The 13,561-nt window shown below is 44.8% G+C and overlaps 1 protein-coding gene across 2 annotated transcripts; it reads right to left on the reverse strand.

Annotated features, from left to right (window-relative positions):
* Positions 1-1,527: 1,527 nt before the first annotated feature.
* Positions 1,528-13,385, reverse strand: ttll11 (tubulin tyrosine ligase-like family, member 11). 2 transcript variants are annotated; one of them, XM_068335585.1, is made up of 10 exons: positions 13,208-13,385; positions 10,314-10,413; positions 9,743-9,876; positions 7,874-8,164; positions 7,516-7,800; positions 7,319-7,414; positions 7,131-7,243; positions 4,065-4,280; positions 3,510-3,616; positions 1,528-2,949 (listed from the first exon to the last, which is right to left on the reverse strand). In XM_068335585.1, exons 1-10 carry the CDS (start codon positions 13,367-13,369, stop codon positions 2,633-2,635), a joined length of 1,821 nt encoding a protein of 606 aa, XP_068191686.1. In that variant the 5' UTR covers positions 13,370-13,385; the 3' UTR covers positions 1,528-2,632. The 2 variants fall into 2 exon arrangements, with proteins under 2 accessions (XP_068191686.1, XP_068191685.1); XM_068335584.1 differs by having other exon boundaries at positions 12,261-13,334.
* Positions 13,386-13,561: the final 176 nt, after the last annotated feature.

Here is a 13,561-nt window from a genome sequence, read left to right on the forward strand (position 1 = left end):
CGGACCACTGCTCTAACGGGCCTGGATGGAGGACGAGCGGCGCAGAGGAGAGCATATGCCGGCGTTCAGGACTCCACAGGCGGAGTGGAGGGTGATGGAGGGAAGCGACAGACGGGTGTGAGATCTGTCTCTCTCTGCTGCGCTGAGAACCTGACCTACATACAGCCTGATTGTTATTCCTCACAGCGGGTAGGAAGAACCTGAGACGGTCTCAACAACGACCAAAAAAAAAAATGACGGGATGCTCAAGTATCTGAATCAGACGAGTAATACATAATAAAAATAACAATAAAAATGATATAATAAACCAAAGACCGTCAGTTGAACATGAAGCTCTGTTTATGGTCAAATCAAGCAGTAAAACTTTACATTTCATAATATTACTGTACATAGAATGTAACAGAAATTCCAAATAATACCGTATTTAATATTCCATGTGTGTACAGTAATAATAATAATAATAATAATAATAATAATAATAAAGCGATACGACTAAAAGCAGCTGAAGTTAAAACCTGCATGAGCCGAGAAAAATTTAACAGATGGGTGAAAAAAATATCTGAGGTCTTAAAACACCCAGAAAAAAAAAAAAAAGCTATTTGAAGCTCAGAGATGTAAATAGAATAAACTGGCAACGCTGCGGCTCTTTGCGACACATCATCCCCTAATGATGTGACAAAAGGTGGCCCGTAATGAGGCCATGGGGGAAATCACTCGGGGAGGGAAATAATGGTACGCCTAGTGGATATTAGCTCCTGCATGTTTTGCACAAACATATTTAAAGGTATAGTAAACTCATTTCGTTTTTAAGTGACATATACTTTGTATATCATTATGAAAAATAGAAGAATTTTCTTTTTCAGATGTCTGGCATCATCCCTGTAGTCAGAAAACCTTAAAAACTGCGCATGGTTGTTCCAAAACCACAGGAGTTACACACAAAGATCGGAACCTCTTTCTTCAAAATACCTTCTGGAAAGATTGGAAAGAAATAGAAAGCAAGGATAAACAGGGTAAAAATGACAGAAGTTCCGAGAATCTGCAATGAGCACCCAGATGAATTCCAAAGAGATTTGAAGGTAACATAATTTTCAGACAACCCATAATATTCATTCTGAATTCCCAAGGTTTAGTGGATAATTAGTTCATGTCTGGAGCTACTGGAGATATTGTATAAATGTTTTTATGACCAGATTATCACATGATTATGGCACTCGTGAAAAGTGAACAATAGCAAAAGTGATTGATAAGTGGGTTCACAGGGAACTCAACCTCAGTATCTGATATGATTTAACTGTGACGTCTACAATTGCGTCACTTCCGCTGTCCATAACTTATGATAAATTTTGTTTTTCTAATACCCCTTTGCTCATAAAAAAATGAAAATGCCACCAAGCTTTTTGTTTATGTACTTCAAATATAGACCTTGTTCATTTTAACTTTACTGTCCCTTTAAATATTTGGAGAATAAAACACTAAAAATGATCATTTGTTTAACAAGAGAGGTTTCTTTTTTTATTGGGAAATGGGTGAACGTCAAAACACAAGTCTTGAATAAGAGCAATTTTTATTTTATTATTTTTGCGATGCATTCATTTCATTAATATAATTTTCTACCATCACTGATCCAAGAATGTCCTCCATGTCATCAGATAGTAAATATTTTATTCCTTCAGCACATAGAGCAGAAATCTCAGCATTTGTGGAACAGCTGCCAACATCACAGGCGTTTCAAAAACGTGTTTGCTTGTAAAAACATTTTTTCGCATTTAACAAAAAAAATGTATCAATCAAACTTTAATGTTAAGTGAGTGACTGTATATTCCCACAAGGAAGCCTTGTGAATAGTAACGTAAATTTTTTTAAATGTAGCTGAAACATTTTTACGCCGTGAAAATAATTCATTCCCAAAAGCAGTTGTGTGACGGCAAAGCAAACATGTTTACTTCCTGTTTACAACTGACTGGAGCGGCTGCTTGACTGAAAAGAGAAGAGCAATAATCGATCGATTAACTCTTTGCTGATGGGATGTCGCCGTTGGGAGGTTTTCACCGCTGAGCGAGGACTCGCAGTACGCCCACACAAATGCTCAATCGCTCTCACATCCGTCTTTGTGCAAATATAATGATTCGGATAGCCGTTGTGCAAATTCAAGAATACTACACACATACAAAAATCAAACGCTCACAGATTTATTTATGTGTAAACGCACTGAACGTAAAGCTGGAGCGTCGTTATCCCTGAAAAGACGGTTTATGTTGGTGAAGAACAGGAAGCATATTAACAGCCTCCTCTTCTTCTTCCTCCTCCTCCTCCTCCTCACACCGTTCATATATGATCACATCAGGAGGGGAGGAAGAAATGTACCGACCTCCTTATCTCTGTCATTCCATTTCTACTCCTGCTCCACCCCCCCACCCCCCCGTGGTCGCTTTCTTCCTCTGGTAAAAAAAAAAAGCAATCAGGATGAGAACGGTCTGCCAATAAGTCAGCCAGCAGGGGTCGAGCTCGCCCTCCTCTCAGCTCCCATCATCACCTTCTCAGGAACAGTGGGAGAGACGGTTACCAGCTCCTGCGGAGAAGGCTGGCGGCGGCGTTTGGGATTCAGGCTACCAGTCGGTGCTCGTCCTCGTTAGTTCTCCACATTGACCTTGAGAGCGCGAGGCTTGAGCCTCTGGTGCAGCCGATAGTCCTGGCTGGCCGCCCTCCGCAGGGGAGATGGCGAGTAGGGCTGGGGGTGAGTGAGGCCCAGCGTCTGAGTCCTGTTGGCTCGCGGCGGCGGCGCCCGGCTGCAGCTCACGGAGCGTCTTTCTTCAACGCTCGACGGGGACTCCAGCTGAGCCTCGCACAGCTCCAGCAGCGATGCTACCTGCTCCCTCAGAGCCAGGGATTTGAACCTGCGAGCCGCCAGGTAGAAAATGGCGTCCATGTAGGCTTGCAGTCCCATACCTGAGGAGCAAAATGAAGATGGGTCACACCTGAGCGGAGCAGGATGTTGTCTCAAATTCAAAAGAACCAGACGCCACAGGTGAAAGGAAACAAGATCGAAGGAGCTGACAGACCCGAAACTAAACTCAAAAATGAACACGACTTTCTGGGATCCCGACAAATCCTCCAATCCTCACTCCCAGAAATAAAAACCAGAACCCGACTGCCGCCTCCCTGAATACACATGAGCTCATTCTAAATTCAGCCTCCAATCTCGGTGGCGCAGGCCCCCTCCACCCCGGTTCATGTGATCTCCATCCATCCGATTCGCCTCACAAACATTCCTCGCAAGGTACAACGTCTGAATAATTCATGTCGGAGACAGTCTTCGCTGTCACATCGTGATCTCAGCTCATTTCAATTATGGGACCACAGTGTCAGCGGGAATCTGACAAAGAATGACACATTATTATCTCGGAGTACGTTATTTGCTCCGAGTCTCAAGGAGACCCGGCTCTCTGTCCTCTACAACTTGTTTCTTTGTAGGAGTTTGATTCTGGCGTGTTGTTTGCGTTAATTACCGGCTTCTCTTGAGTCGGGTGTCGCTCCGGACCAGCGGCGGGTGATGTCTATGTAGAGGATGTCCACCGAAGCCATGGTGAAATTGCTGCTGCTCAGTTTGCAGGTCCTGAAACAGAAAATATGACATCAGTCGGAATTCCGACTGGAATCACTTTCATAAAAATGACCAGCAACCGACCAGCTAATTAGCCACCTGGCCTTCAAATTGCTATTCCTTTCCCAGTTTTGGTAAACTGTCAATTTATGCAAATGTATGAATTTTTTTATCTTTTATTTCTGAAATTCTCAGAGCACAAAGGCCCTGAGATGAAAAAGAGTTCTTACATTTAGCGTTGAGAACAAGAGGAAAAGTTTTGGTGGGTGAAACCCTCCTTTTCTGCTGGGAAAGTTTTGGCTAACAAATGAATAGTTTTTTGGTGTAGTACTCACTTTGGCCACAGGAGGCTTTACACAAAAAGAAAACCTCATGTTTTCTTCTGGTAGGTTATAATAACAGTATGTACATATGTACATGTATGTATGTACATCTATATTATTTGAAACGTTCCCGGTACCTGATGAAGGTTCGGAACGCCGTGGGGCCCAGACGCATGTTGCCCTTCACCCCCAGGAAGCGGATGAACAGCGCTGCGATTCGCTCCACTAGTCGGAGGTAGTTGAATTGCTTAGAGTATTTCGGGTAGACCTGCTTCAGGCAGAGAGACGGTAGAGTGCCGTCATCCGGAATCCTGGCCTGCGTCTCCGCCTCCGTGGGAATCTCCTTTTGGGAACTTGAAGCAAAGAGAGCAGATTATGGGTTTTAGTGCGTGGTATGCGATTTAGAGACCTCCTGCGTCCCAATGGCAGCTTTATGTGCCTCTGTATTAGGACGGCATGACGGCCTTTCTCCACCGACCACAAACCAAGCCCGTCCCTCCACCGTGGCACCAAAGGTAGACCAGACAAGAGGACGCCAGCTCAAACAAAGAGTTCCGTCTACTTTTAGGAGGCCGTTTATATTCCCACAATTTAGTCACCAGTGTGAAGAGCAGAGAGAGAGCTGCTCATTGTTTGATGGAATCGATCATCCGTCACCAGTCGGAACGACGTCGCCCACGTCTATTAAGGAGAGACAGGCTTGGCTAAAAACGGGCACGGCTTCGACAGGAGCTGACAGCCAGAGCGTATCCAAAACGGTACCAGGGAGAAAAGGACGGCAGCACGGCCAGAGGGTAAAAGGTGAAGAACTGCTAAAAAGACGAGGGGCAAACGTTACTTTTGGGGCACGTTAGGAGAGATGGGGCTAATTCCGCTGTCAGTTTTTCCCCACAGGGATGTTATTTCTGGCCTCCCTGAATGCCGGCGCAGCTCTGAGGAGGAGCCGGGCGTCTTTAGAGCGTCCACGCTCATCTCCATCTCAGAAATCTGAATTTATAGGCTGAGCTGTTCTCAGAGCATGAGTCACACTCTCACAAGAGGAAATGGTCTCCTACTGGGAACAATAAATCTTTCTGTGATGCAGCTCCAACAGCTTTTTCCTCGTTTGCTTCTATTTACATAACCAGGAGAATGAGGAGAACCAAAGGTAATGCAGTCCTTCCTTACTTGTGGAGGCAGTGATTCTGCAGCTCTCTCTGATTGTAATAGAGATGCAGACACTTTGAAATCATCTGGGGTCTGAGAGCTATTTTCGGGTGCAGCAGGTAGATGATTTCAGCAAAACATCACTAAAAACACACTTTTTTTTTTTCTCTGCTCGGCACTGAACAGCAGGCAGAGACAGCTGGGAAACAAACTGCGATATTCCCAAACCAAATATTCCACTGGACCTGGATATTAGACGGGCGTTCGTCAGCGGGTAGAACTGCTCTGCTCTGAAGGGGTTGGCTACACTACCTTGCAGATTTTCCGGTGAAAATTGAGTTTTTACATTTAAATTTCTTCTTGCTGGTTTGAAATACAGATTGAGAACATCACACAGAAAACAGGATGATGTCTCACATGTGTTCTTTCCACCACCGGTCCCATGGAGACATCACGCACAGATCGATAAACAGGGTGACAGAAGGAGCTCCCACACCTCCAGACCCCCTTCTTCACGTCTACCCATTCGTTTATTTTCCACCACGTCATATTTACTTTTCTCTTTACTTTAAGCTTTCATTCAGTCTCCATTAAAAAGAAATGCGTTTCTTTGCCTGGGCGTACCTTTTTATTCTACGCCTGGACGGTTCTCATCTCTTTCTCACTTCATCTTGAGAAGTTAAATTCATACGGGGTGACTTTGGTCTAAACTGGCTGCGGTCTGATCGACTGAATCTCATCCATCCCACTACTGAACGGCTGTCAGCGACCACGAGACGAGTGCTTTTACCCGCTGTAGACCAGCTGTGCAGTGATAACAGCGCTTAACCTTCAGCAGCGATGCTGGTAATATTTTGTTTGTGCTGCCACGGATCATTTCTTAATGAAATCTAATGTTTGCAAAGGGAACAGAACTCAAATCAATGCCACCATATTAAAACAGAACTGAAGTGAATCTTAATCTGCGCGTTTGGATTTCATATTCAATCCTGTCTCCCTTTCGAAACTTTAAAAAGCCATCTCAGGAATGTATTTCATCCCGGAGAGAAATTTCTGATGTTTTAAGCACATTTGCAGATGATACTTCTCTATTTCTTCCAATGCAAATTTTGGACTGCAGGATAATCATCTTTCTTTAAATGGTCACTTTCTAAAATCATTCAGCGATAACCGTGTATCAGTGAAACTTCTATTAGTAACCACATAGCATATCCACTCAGATACATTTGAGCATGAAAAGATTGTACTTGTTTTTAAAACTTCCTGCTAGAAATGACACAAAAATGTAATTTTAATGGTGACAGATTTACTTTTTTGCGTTTAAGTGAACCGAGTAGCTAATAATTGTGTAACATTAGGATATAAAGATATTTAAATTGAGGCGCAGCCTCTAACGGACCTGAGGTCTGATTAAAGGCGTCTCTGGGGACATTTATGGGTCTCTAAAAGTACGTAGATGGAAATCAGACAACAGGAGCAGAATTTAAATGTATCAACATCACGCTGGAGTGGTATTCGTCCACTGACGAGCAGAAGTCGTGGCTCTGCAGGTCGAAGCTGGATAAAACAGCAGAGGACGAAGCCTTGAACGCATAGCAGACATGTAAGGGGGCTTTATCCCCCAGAAGACACCCAGAACAAAGCATATGAAGTCTCTGATATAGAAGACGCTCTCCGGAGGAGAAGAACAAAGGGAGGGAAAGGGTGAGAAATGGAGACGGTGGTGGAATAAAAACAGTAAATCCTCTTGTCACGGAAGAAAAACAGATTGAGAATGGGAACAAAACACAAACTCTAATGGCGGAGGAGATTTATTGGCAGGCGCCACACGAAGCCAGTCAGCCGGAGAGGCTGGTACAGTAATGGCTGAATTTCCATCCCAGCTCAGCTGAATTTAATTTTTCCATTTAACAGGCTTACGGGGAGCCGCTGAGGTGTGGCCAGAGTGAGATATCATACTTCTGGAAGAGAACGTTTAAGACCGGCACGGAGGAAGCTGAGTGTAAGAAGTCCATCTTCAAACTGCGTGTTTATTATACGTGTGTGTGTGTGTTTACATGGAAGGCTTCTTAAGGCCTGGGTCCATAAGGCGGAGAGTGTCCCTGATCACGCCCACTTTCACCTCTTTGTCAACCGGACTGGGAACATATTCGAGAACTCCCGGTGCGACCTGGAACAAACAGCAACAATGGATTAAAACGATTGATTAAAAATTGCGAGAACTGATCCCGGGTTCTTTTTTCACCTCTTGCTCGTGTTCGATCCTCATGCTGGGGTTGGAGTTGACCTCAAGCAACACGGGCTTCAGGTTCTTCATCAGGAGGATGTCGAACCCTAAGATCTGAGGTAGAAACACATCGTTAAGAAGGGGCTTCCTGGCCGGAGCAGACCCCCGTCTGGACAAGAGCTACCACACCTAGAAGAACTTCTCCTGTCACCCACCTGGAAGCAGGTGGGTCCCGGTTTTCCTGGCGGTATATCGGCGTGATAGTACACTTTAAGTTCAGGCACAATGGCGATGACGGTCTTGATGACGAGCGCGATGATGTCGGACCACACCTTCTTGATGTCGACGCCCTTAGCTGCCAGCCTGTACAGCACGCTGGAGAGTGTGCGCTTGCTTCCCGTGCTCTGGCTGTCGGAGTGAATGAAGTTGCCGCTGTGGATGTTGAGGGAGTAGTTTGTCAGGTGCATGAAGACGTGGCTCAGATTCTTCTGGCTCGGTTCCTGCGTGATCAGAATGGGAGTGGACCTCTAGCGTCTGCTTGCACATACGTGTTCAAAAGCGGCGCAGTCGTACCTGATAGGGCTCGGTGCAAAAACGCGTCAGGCCTTCCTTGGCGATGTAGATCTCCAACGGCTCCAGGGACTTAATCAGCACATAGAGGCGAATATCAAACTTGAGCTTGTCGATGAGTAGCGGCTTCTGGATGTACTCTTGGACCACGGCCTGCTTGGCCTGTGAGCCCGCCATGAGCTTCAGGTCACTCGGGTCTCGGATGAGGTAGATGCCGTCCCCCTGAGAGCCTCCGTCCGGCTTCACGATGAAGGTGGGATTCACCGAGGCGTCGTTGTCCTTCACCAAACGGATCTACAGCACAAGGCGGGAGTGAGAAAAAACAAGAGCGCTGCTGACACTCGAGTCAACCTGGTTTTAGACGCTGTGGTAAAACCAGGTGGACTCGATCGATCTGATGATACGACTGAACTAAAGTGAGATTTGATAAGAACACTTGTCTGTTATGAACCCTGGAATCAAAACAGGTATTCTGGCGCCCCCTGCTGGCCTCTACCTCCTGTTGCTACACCTGACTTCTTCCCTTCTCAACTTCTGACCTTCTGCAGCGGCATCACCAGATCAAACTGAAACTGAAGCATGGCTCTCTGATATTACTGCTATTATAACCGGGACCTGCCAGAGTCGATAGAGCTGCTCACCGCTGAGGAGGAACTGACTGTAATTAAAAATGATGGCGGATCAGAGCGTTGGAATGACTGCTTGCCATTAACTATTAGAAACCTTTTTGACGTTCAAATAAACCGAACGTCAAAAGACGCGATCTGAAAGACTTCCTTCCTCATTTGTTACACAGCAGAACGTAAACACTCAAATCTGGACAAGCCCTTCTGCATTGGTTCGTTTACGACCGGTAACTGGTTATGACATCCTCGAACGCCGCCGCCAAGTGGGAAACAGCCGTTGATGGGTTCCTCATCCACTGCTATCCCACGTCGAAACAATCAGAACACCACGGGGTGTTTTTATGTATGGGAAGGTGAGCATGAACAGAACAGAACCTCTTGATTGGCTGAGCTGATTTAAAAATTTACATCATAAGGGTCTACGAGTTTCCCAGGCCACGGGCGGCAAACAGCTTGAAACGCCACAATGATTACATCAGAAAGGCCACGCCCAAACGGAGAAAAAGCCTCATCACTTATTGACGGAGTATCGGTGGGCTTAGACCCGCTTTGAGTCGTGATGGCAGAAACGAGTTGCAGCATCATCCATCTCATCAGCACTGGTCGCATTCCATTTAGTGCGGTGCATCCAGCACTGTGGTGCATTTTGGTCTATTAGTTTTACATTCACATTGTCCATGCTGGACAGCGACAAGGGATAAAGAGGTTTTAAAGCTCATTTTACTACGTATACAATCAAATTTGGGCTTTAACCGGGGTTAAAGATCACATTTGGTGATTCTGCTCATCTTCAGTTCATAAAACACACTGAGAATAAAAACCTCTGCAGAATAATACCGAGAATAAGAATGTCATTGCTTCTGTACGTCCAGCACATAATAAATAAAGTTTATTCAGGAAGAGGCAGAAACTGAAGAGGAGAAGCAGAACGCATGGGACAGGTGGCAAAGTGGGGCAGAAAGAAATGAACCTTGAATTAATAATTCTCTTCTCATCATGAAGCTCCTGTTCTTCGTGGAAAATCATTTACGCCGACTGTGAGCTCTGCTTAGAGACAAAATCATCTCCAGATTAGTTATTAAGTGACTGGATTTTCAGATTAAAATCAAAATCGTCTGTATATCCATTTTATGAGAGGCGCCAGTTTATTAAAGGTAGAACTTATCCAAATTTCTTTATTCTAGTGATCTATGGACACATTTGCTCGATTAAAAAAAAAATTAGCATTAGCATTCCGTGACTCTACCTGTGTGGTAAACTGTTGGTACTCCTCGGGCAGAATCCAGGAGCGGGGATAAAAGTCGTACTCCTCGGGGAACAACTCCTGCATGGTGCGCACCGCCCGACTCATGTTGATCTTCCTCAGCATTTCGATCATTCCTGTGAAGTTAAAACCGCCGCGGAGACGAGCGATAAATCACACAGACTGACAAGCAGCAGATCGATTAAAAAAATATACTGGGGAATAATGTCCTGTCAGAAGTTTGCTTCGGGGAAAACGCGCCTAAAGGAGGATCCTTGAGGTATCCGGGGATAAAATTCAATGTGACACCAGCGTCATTTCATGTGAGCAATGATTTGGGTTTGATTTCCTCCCGATACATGAATCTTTCTGGTGTGATTATTGCTGCGGCATGAGAAGGTTAGCGTCAGAGCAGCGAGGATCAGGGAGGCTTTAACTAATTCCCTCCTGTTGTGATTACAGAATAACGGGTTCACATGAATACCTAGCCCAAATAAAGCCACCGCCCCGCCCACAGGTGGAACAGTAATGACACTGTAGGGCATACACACTCAAGGAGGAGCGGGGGTCATACCTGGGAACTTGTTCACCTGTCCCGAGACGATGTTTTCGTTGTCATGGAAGGAAACGCCGTGCCAGTAAATATCACAGGCCGCCCGTCTTCCCAGAGGAAACTGGAGAAGTGAAAAGAAGGAAAATTAATGAAGGGATATTGTCACCCCTTAGTGCCACTAGGGATGATGGGAAAGTGTCCGTCCTCCCGGTGAACCCAGGGGTAATCTCCTTTAAAGGTGGGAGGTGCTGTGTGTTGTGTTGTGATGACCTGACAAAGGAGAGTCGTACTATGAAGGATTCAGAGCGCTAGGAAATCCCAACAGCAAAACCATTGATCCCTCTGCGCCTTTTCCAGTATCACCAATTTAAATTGACACAAAATCCTCATTTCACCACATAAAAAATACATTAAAGTCTTTCAGGGAAAACATCTGCAAGCAACACTTAAAATTCTGCAGGTTTACATCCTGAGCTTCCAAAAGATGGATAATATGATATGTTTTAACTACAATCTACATTAAAACTAAAATGATTTTAATTTGATTACAATTCCCAGGATAAATCTCAGGATCTCTTCTTTTTATGCTTTAATTCAAAGCAACAACTTGACCCAGGGGATCCTGATCACAACATTAACACTGTGATTAAATGATCATTTCATGTTGTTCTCCCTCTGCCTGGAATCGGACCAACGCTCTGTGGGATTAGGAGTTTAAGACTAATCATTTCCCTGTTTAAGGGAATGCCATATGCTGGAAGTCAGCTGCCACCAGTCTCTCGAGCCAGGGAATAGCGCAGCTGTTAAGCGTCCCTTCAATCCAAACGTACAACTCACGAGAAGTTTCTCAAATGGTCTCCAGTGGTTCATACAAATCTACTTCGCCACCCTGTCTGTCAGCGTTCATTCATTACTGACGGATGAAGGTTTCAGCTCAATGGCTACTTTCAAACGACACAGGATCTACAGTATAGCATCATGACTCCGTTGGAGGTCGATGGCGAGGACAGAGTGCGATAACATATAGATACTTTACCCTGTGGATCCAGTGGGTTTAAATGTCACCGTGTGGCCTCTGGTGTTAAGTAGAGCCTTTACTCCACCCGTCTCAAAAGCATCGCCCTTCTTTACTCCTCATTCATAATTGAGATCATGCAGGTATTAATTGCATCACATTCAACCTGAGCAGATGGAGTTTGTGTTTCAGAATCGATTAGGCCTCTCATCAATCTTTAAACGTCGCTGCCTTTCAACAACTTTCCTCCACATCCATCTAACTATCCATACGTTCGACATGTGAACCGACATCCTGGATTAAGAGGGATCTGAATAACTGCTGGGCTTTAAATCCCATTCACGTCCAACGATACTTTCCGCCATTTACAGTTAACTTGATCCAGATCTCTAATTTTTTTTTAAAGTTGTTTGATTAAAACAAATAATATACAATATTAATAAGAATTCTAGATCACTAGTAATTTCTTATTTTTCTGACACGGAAATTAGAAGTTACACTGTGACACAAAGACCGATCAAACTGTGAGGTCATAATAAACATAAGTGCTGTCAGGAAAGCTGAAACCACACTAATTAATATTACTGCCCATATACATTAAAAATTAATGCTAAGAGAGTTTTTGATGGCTGAACTTATTCATCACTGTTATATTCAGGCAATTATGAACAAGTCCACGTCCATTGGAATCCACTATTTTAGATTACATTAGACACACTTCTGTTTTAAAGTAATAAATCATTTTAGTTTGGAAAACACACTTTAGTTCCATTGTGTTTAAGGAAAAACACAATGGAACTAAAAAAAAAAAGGACACTTAGAATAAAAGGTTAAATAAATCTTGAAGTGAGCAGCTGGTTACTGTAATCTAAAATCTTCATTTTAAAGAGGCTTTCATCCAAATCCTATATTTAATCTATGCAGGAATTACAGATTAACCTCATATAACTCACTTCTTTCCACTTTAACTGCTTGATGCTTAACTTCAGAGCCTCCAGAGAGGTTTTGGCTTTTGCGGTATCCACCGTCACCGGTCTCCTCTTCCTTGTGATCTTGAATCCGTCCTCCGGCCGTGCTTCTTGGATGCTTTTAGACGGATGAACGCTTGCATAGTTCCCATTAGCGTCCGACTTGCCCTGTTTCCCGGTTCCTTTAACTTGAAGCGTCCTTTCATGATCGAGTCTGTTCAGGTTTTTCCCGACGTGAGCAGAAACTACAGAGGCCATATCTGAGACGCCACATGAGTTCTTGTCATCCTTAACGCGATTTTTGCCGCTATGTTTACAAGTGATGGAGGCGCTGGACGCGTCCCCGCCCGGCGCGGTGATGCTGCAGGCGTCCGATGACACGGAGGCGGCGGGGGAAGACGCTGGAAGCCGCTCCGCGTCCTCTTTCTCCGCATCCTCGCCAAACGATTTCATTTTCTCGAGTTGAACCTTAACTCGTGCATAATAATCACTCATTATTCGAAATGCTAAAAGTGACGCCGCCGGCCACGGCACCGATGGACCACAGGGTGCGATAATCCGACGCCGACGAGCTAAGGTTATCCTGAGATAACCGAGACCGCATCGCGAATTTAAATATTTAACTCAGCAGCAAAATCCATGTTTTTTTGTTTCTCCCTGGAAGAGTGAGCAGAGTCACCGACAGCCTGGAATGTTATCTAGCTAGAAAACCGGCTAAAGAAATAAGGCTAAGTTAGCTAATAGCATCTTGACAATGCTAGCGGCTCTGACTTAAACAGACTCATGCTAACTTAGCTGCTAGCAGCAGCTGTATGCTAGCTCACAGATGAGAGCTAAACCTGTCAAACTTCGTTTAGCTAACGGTAACTTAGCATACGGCTCTCCGTTGCCGGCTTTAGTGGAACAATTCTTTAGGTCATGACAGAACACACTTCGCGGCTACCGCTCCTTCTTTTTCGGGGTGTTCCAGCCGGCTGCCTGCGGTCTCCTGCTCTCTGCGTCCGTGAGATGTAGCCCAGAAGAAGCAGCAGAAGTCGGAGCAGCCCGTCCCCCTCAGCCTCCATCTGGTTAGCTGGTGATGCGTTCAGGTGCATCGGAACTCCCCCCTTTCCAATGTGTTTAGAGGCTCTGTGATTTACCGCACATGAACTATACTGTATGTGGAAAAAGGCTTCACGTCGGGTTTATTGGGTTTAAATGAAAGATATTATTGAATTTGTGTGCGACGGTGTGTTTGTAAACGCGTTTATTCAGGAGAAACAATAAAAAATTGTTGTTAACATATT

The sequence above is a fragment of the Antennarius striatus genome, chromosome 15, assembly GCF_040054535.1.
Source record: "Antennarius striatus isolate MH-2024 chromosome 15, ASM4005453v1, whole genome shotgun sequence".
Taxonomy (NCBI): domain Eukaryota; kingdom Metazoa; phylum Chordata; class Actinopteri; order Lophiiformes; family Antennariidae; genus Antennarius; species Antennarius striatus.

Coding starts and splice junctions, on each gene's coding strand:
- ttll11 (XM_068335584.1), bottom strand. CDS start 12,770: ATGAGTGATTATTATGCACGAGTTAAGGTTCAACTCGAGAAAATGAAA. Junction 7,244..7,318: donor GGATCGAACACGAGCAAGAG/GTGAAAAAAGAA, acceptor TGTTTGTTCCAG/GTCGCACCGGGAGTTCTCGA. Junction 2,950..3,509: donor ACCCGACTCAAGAGAAGCCG/GTAATTAACGCA, acceptor TTTGCTCCTCAG/GTATGGGACTGCAAGCCTAC.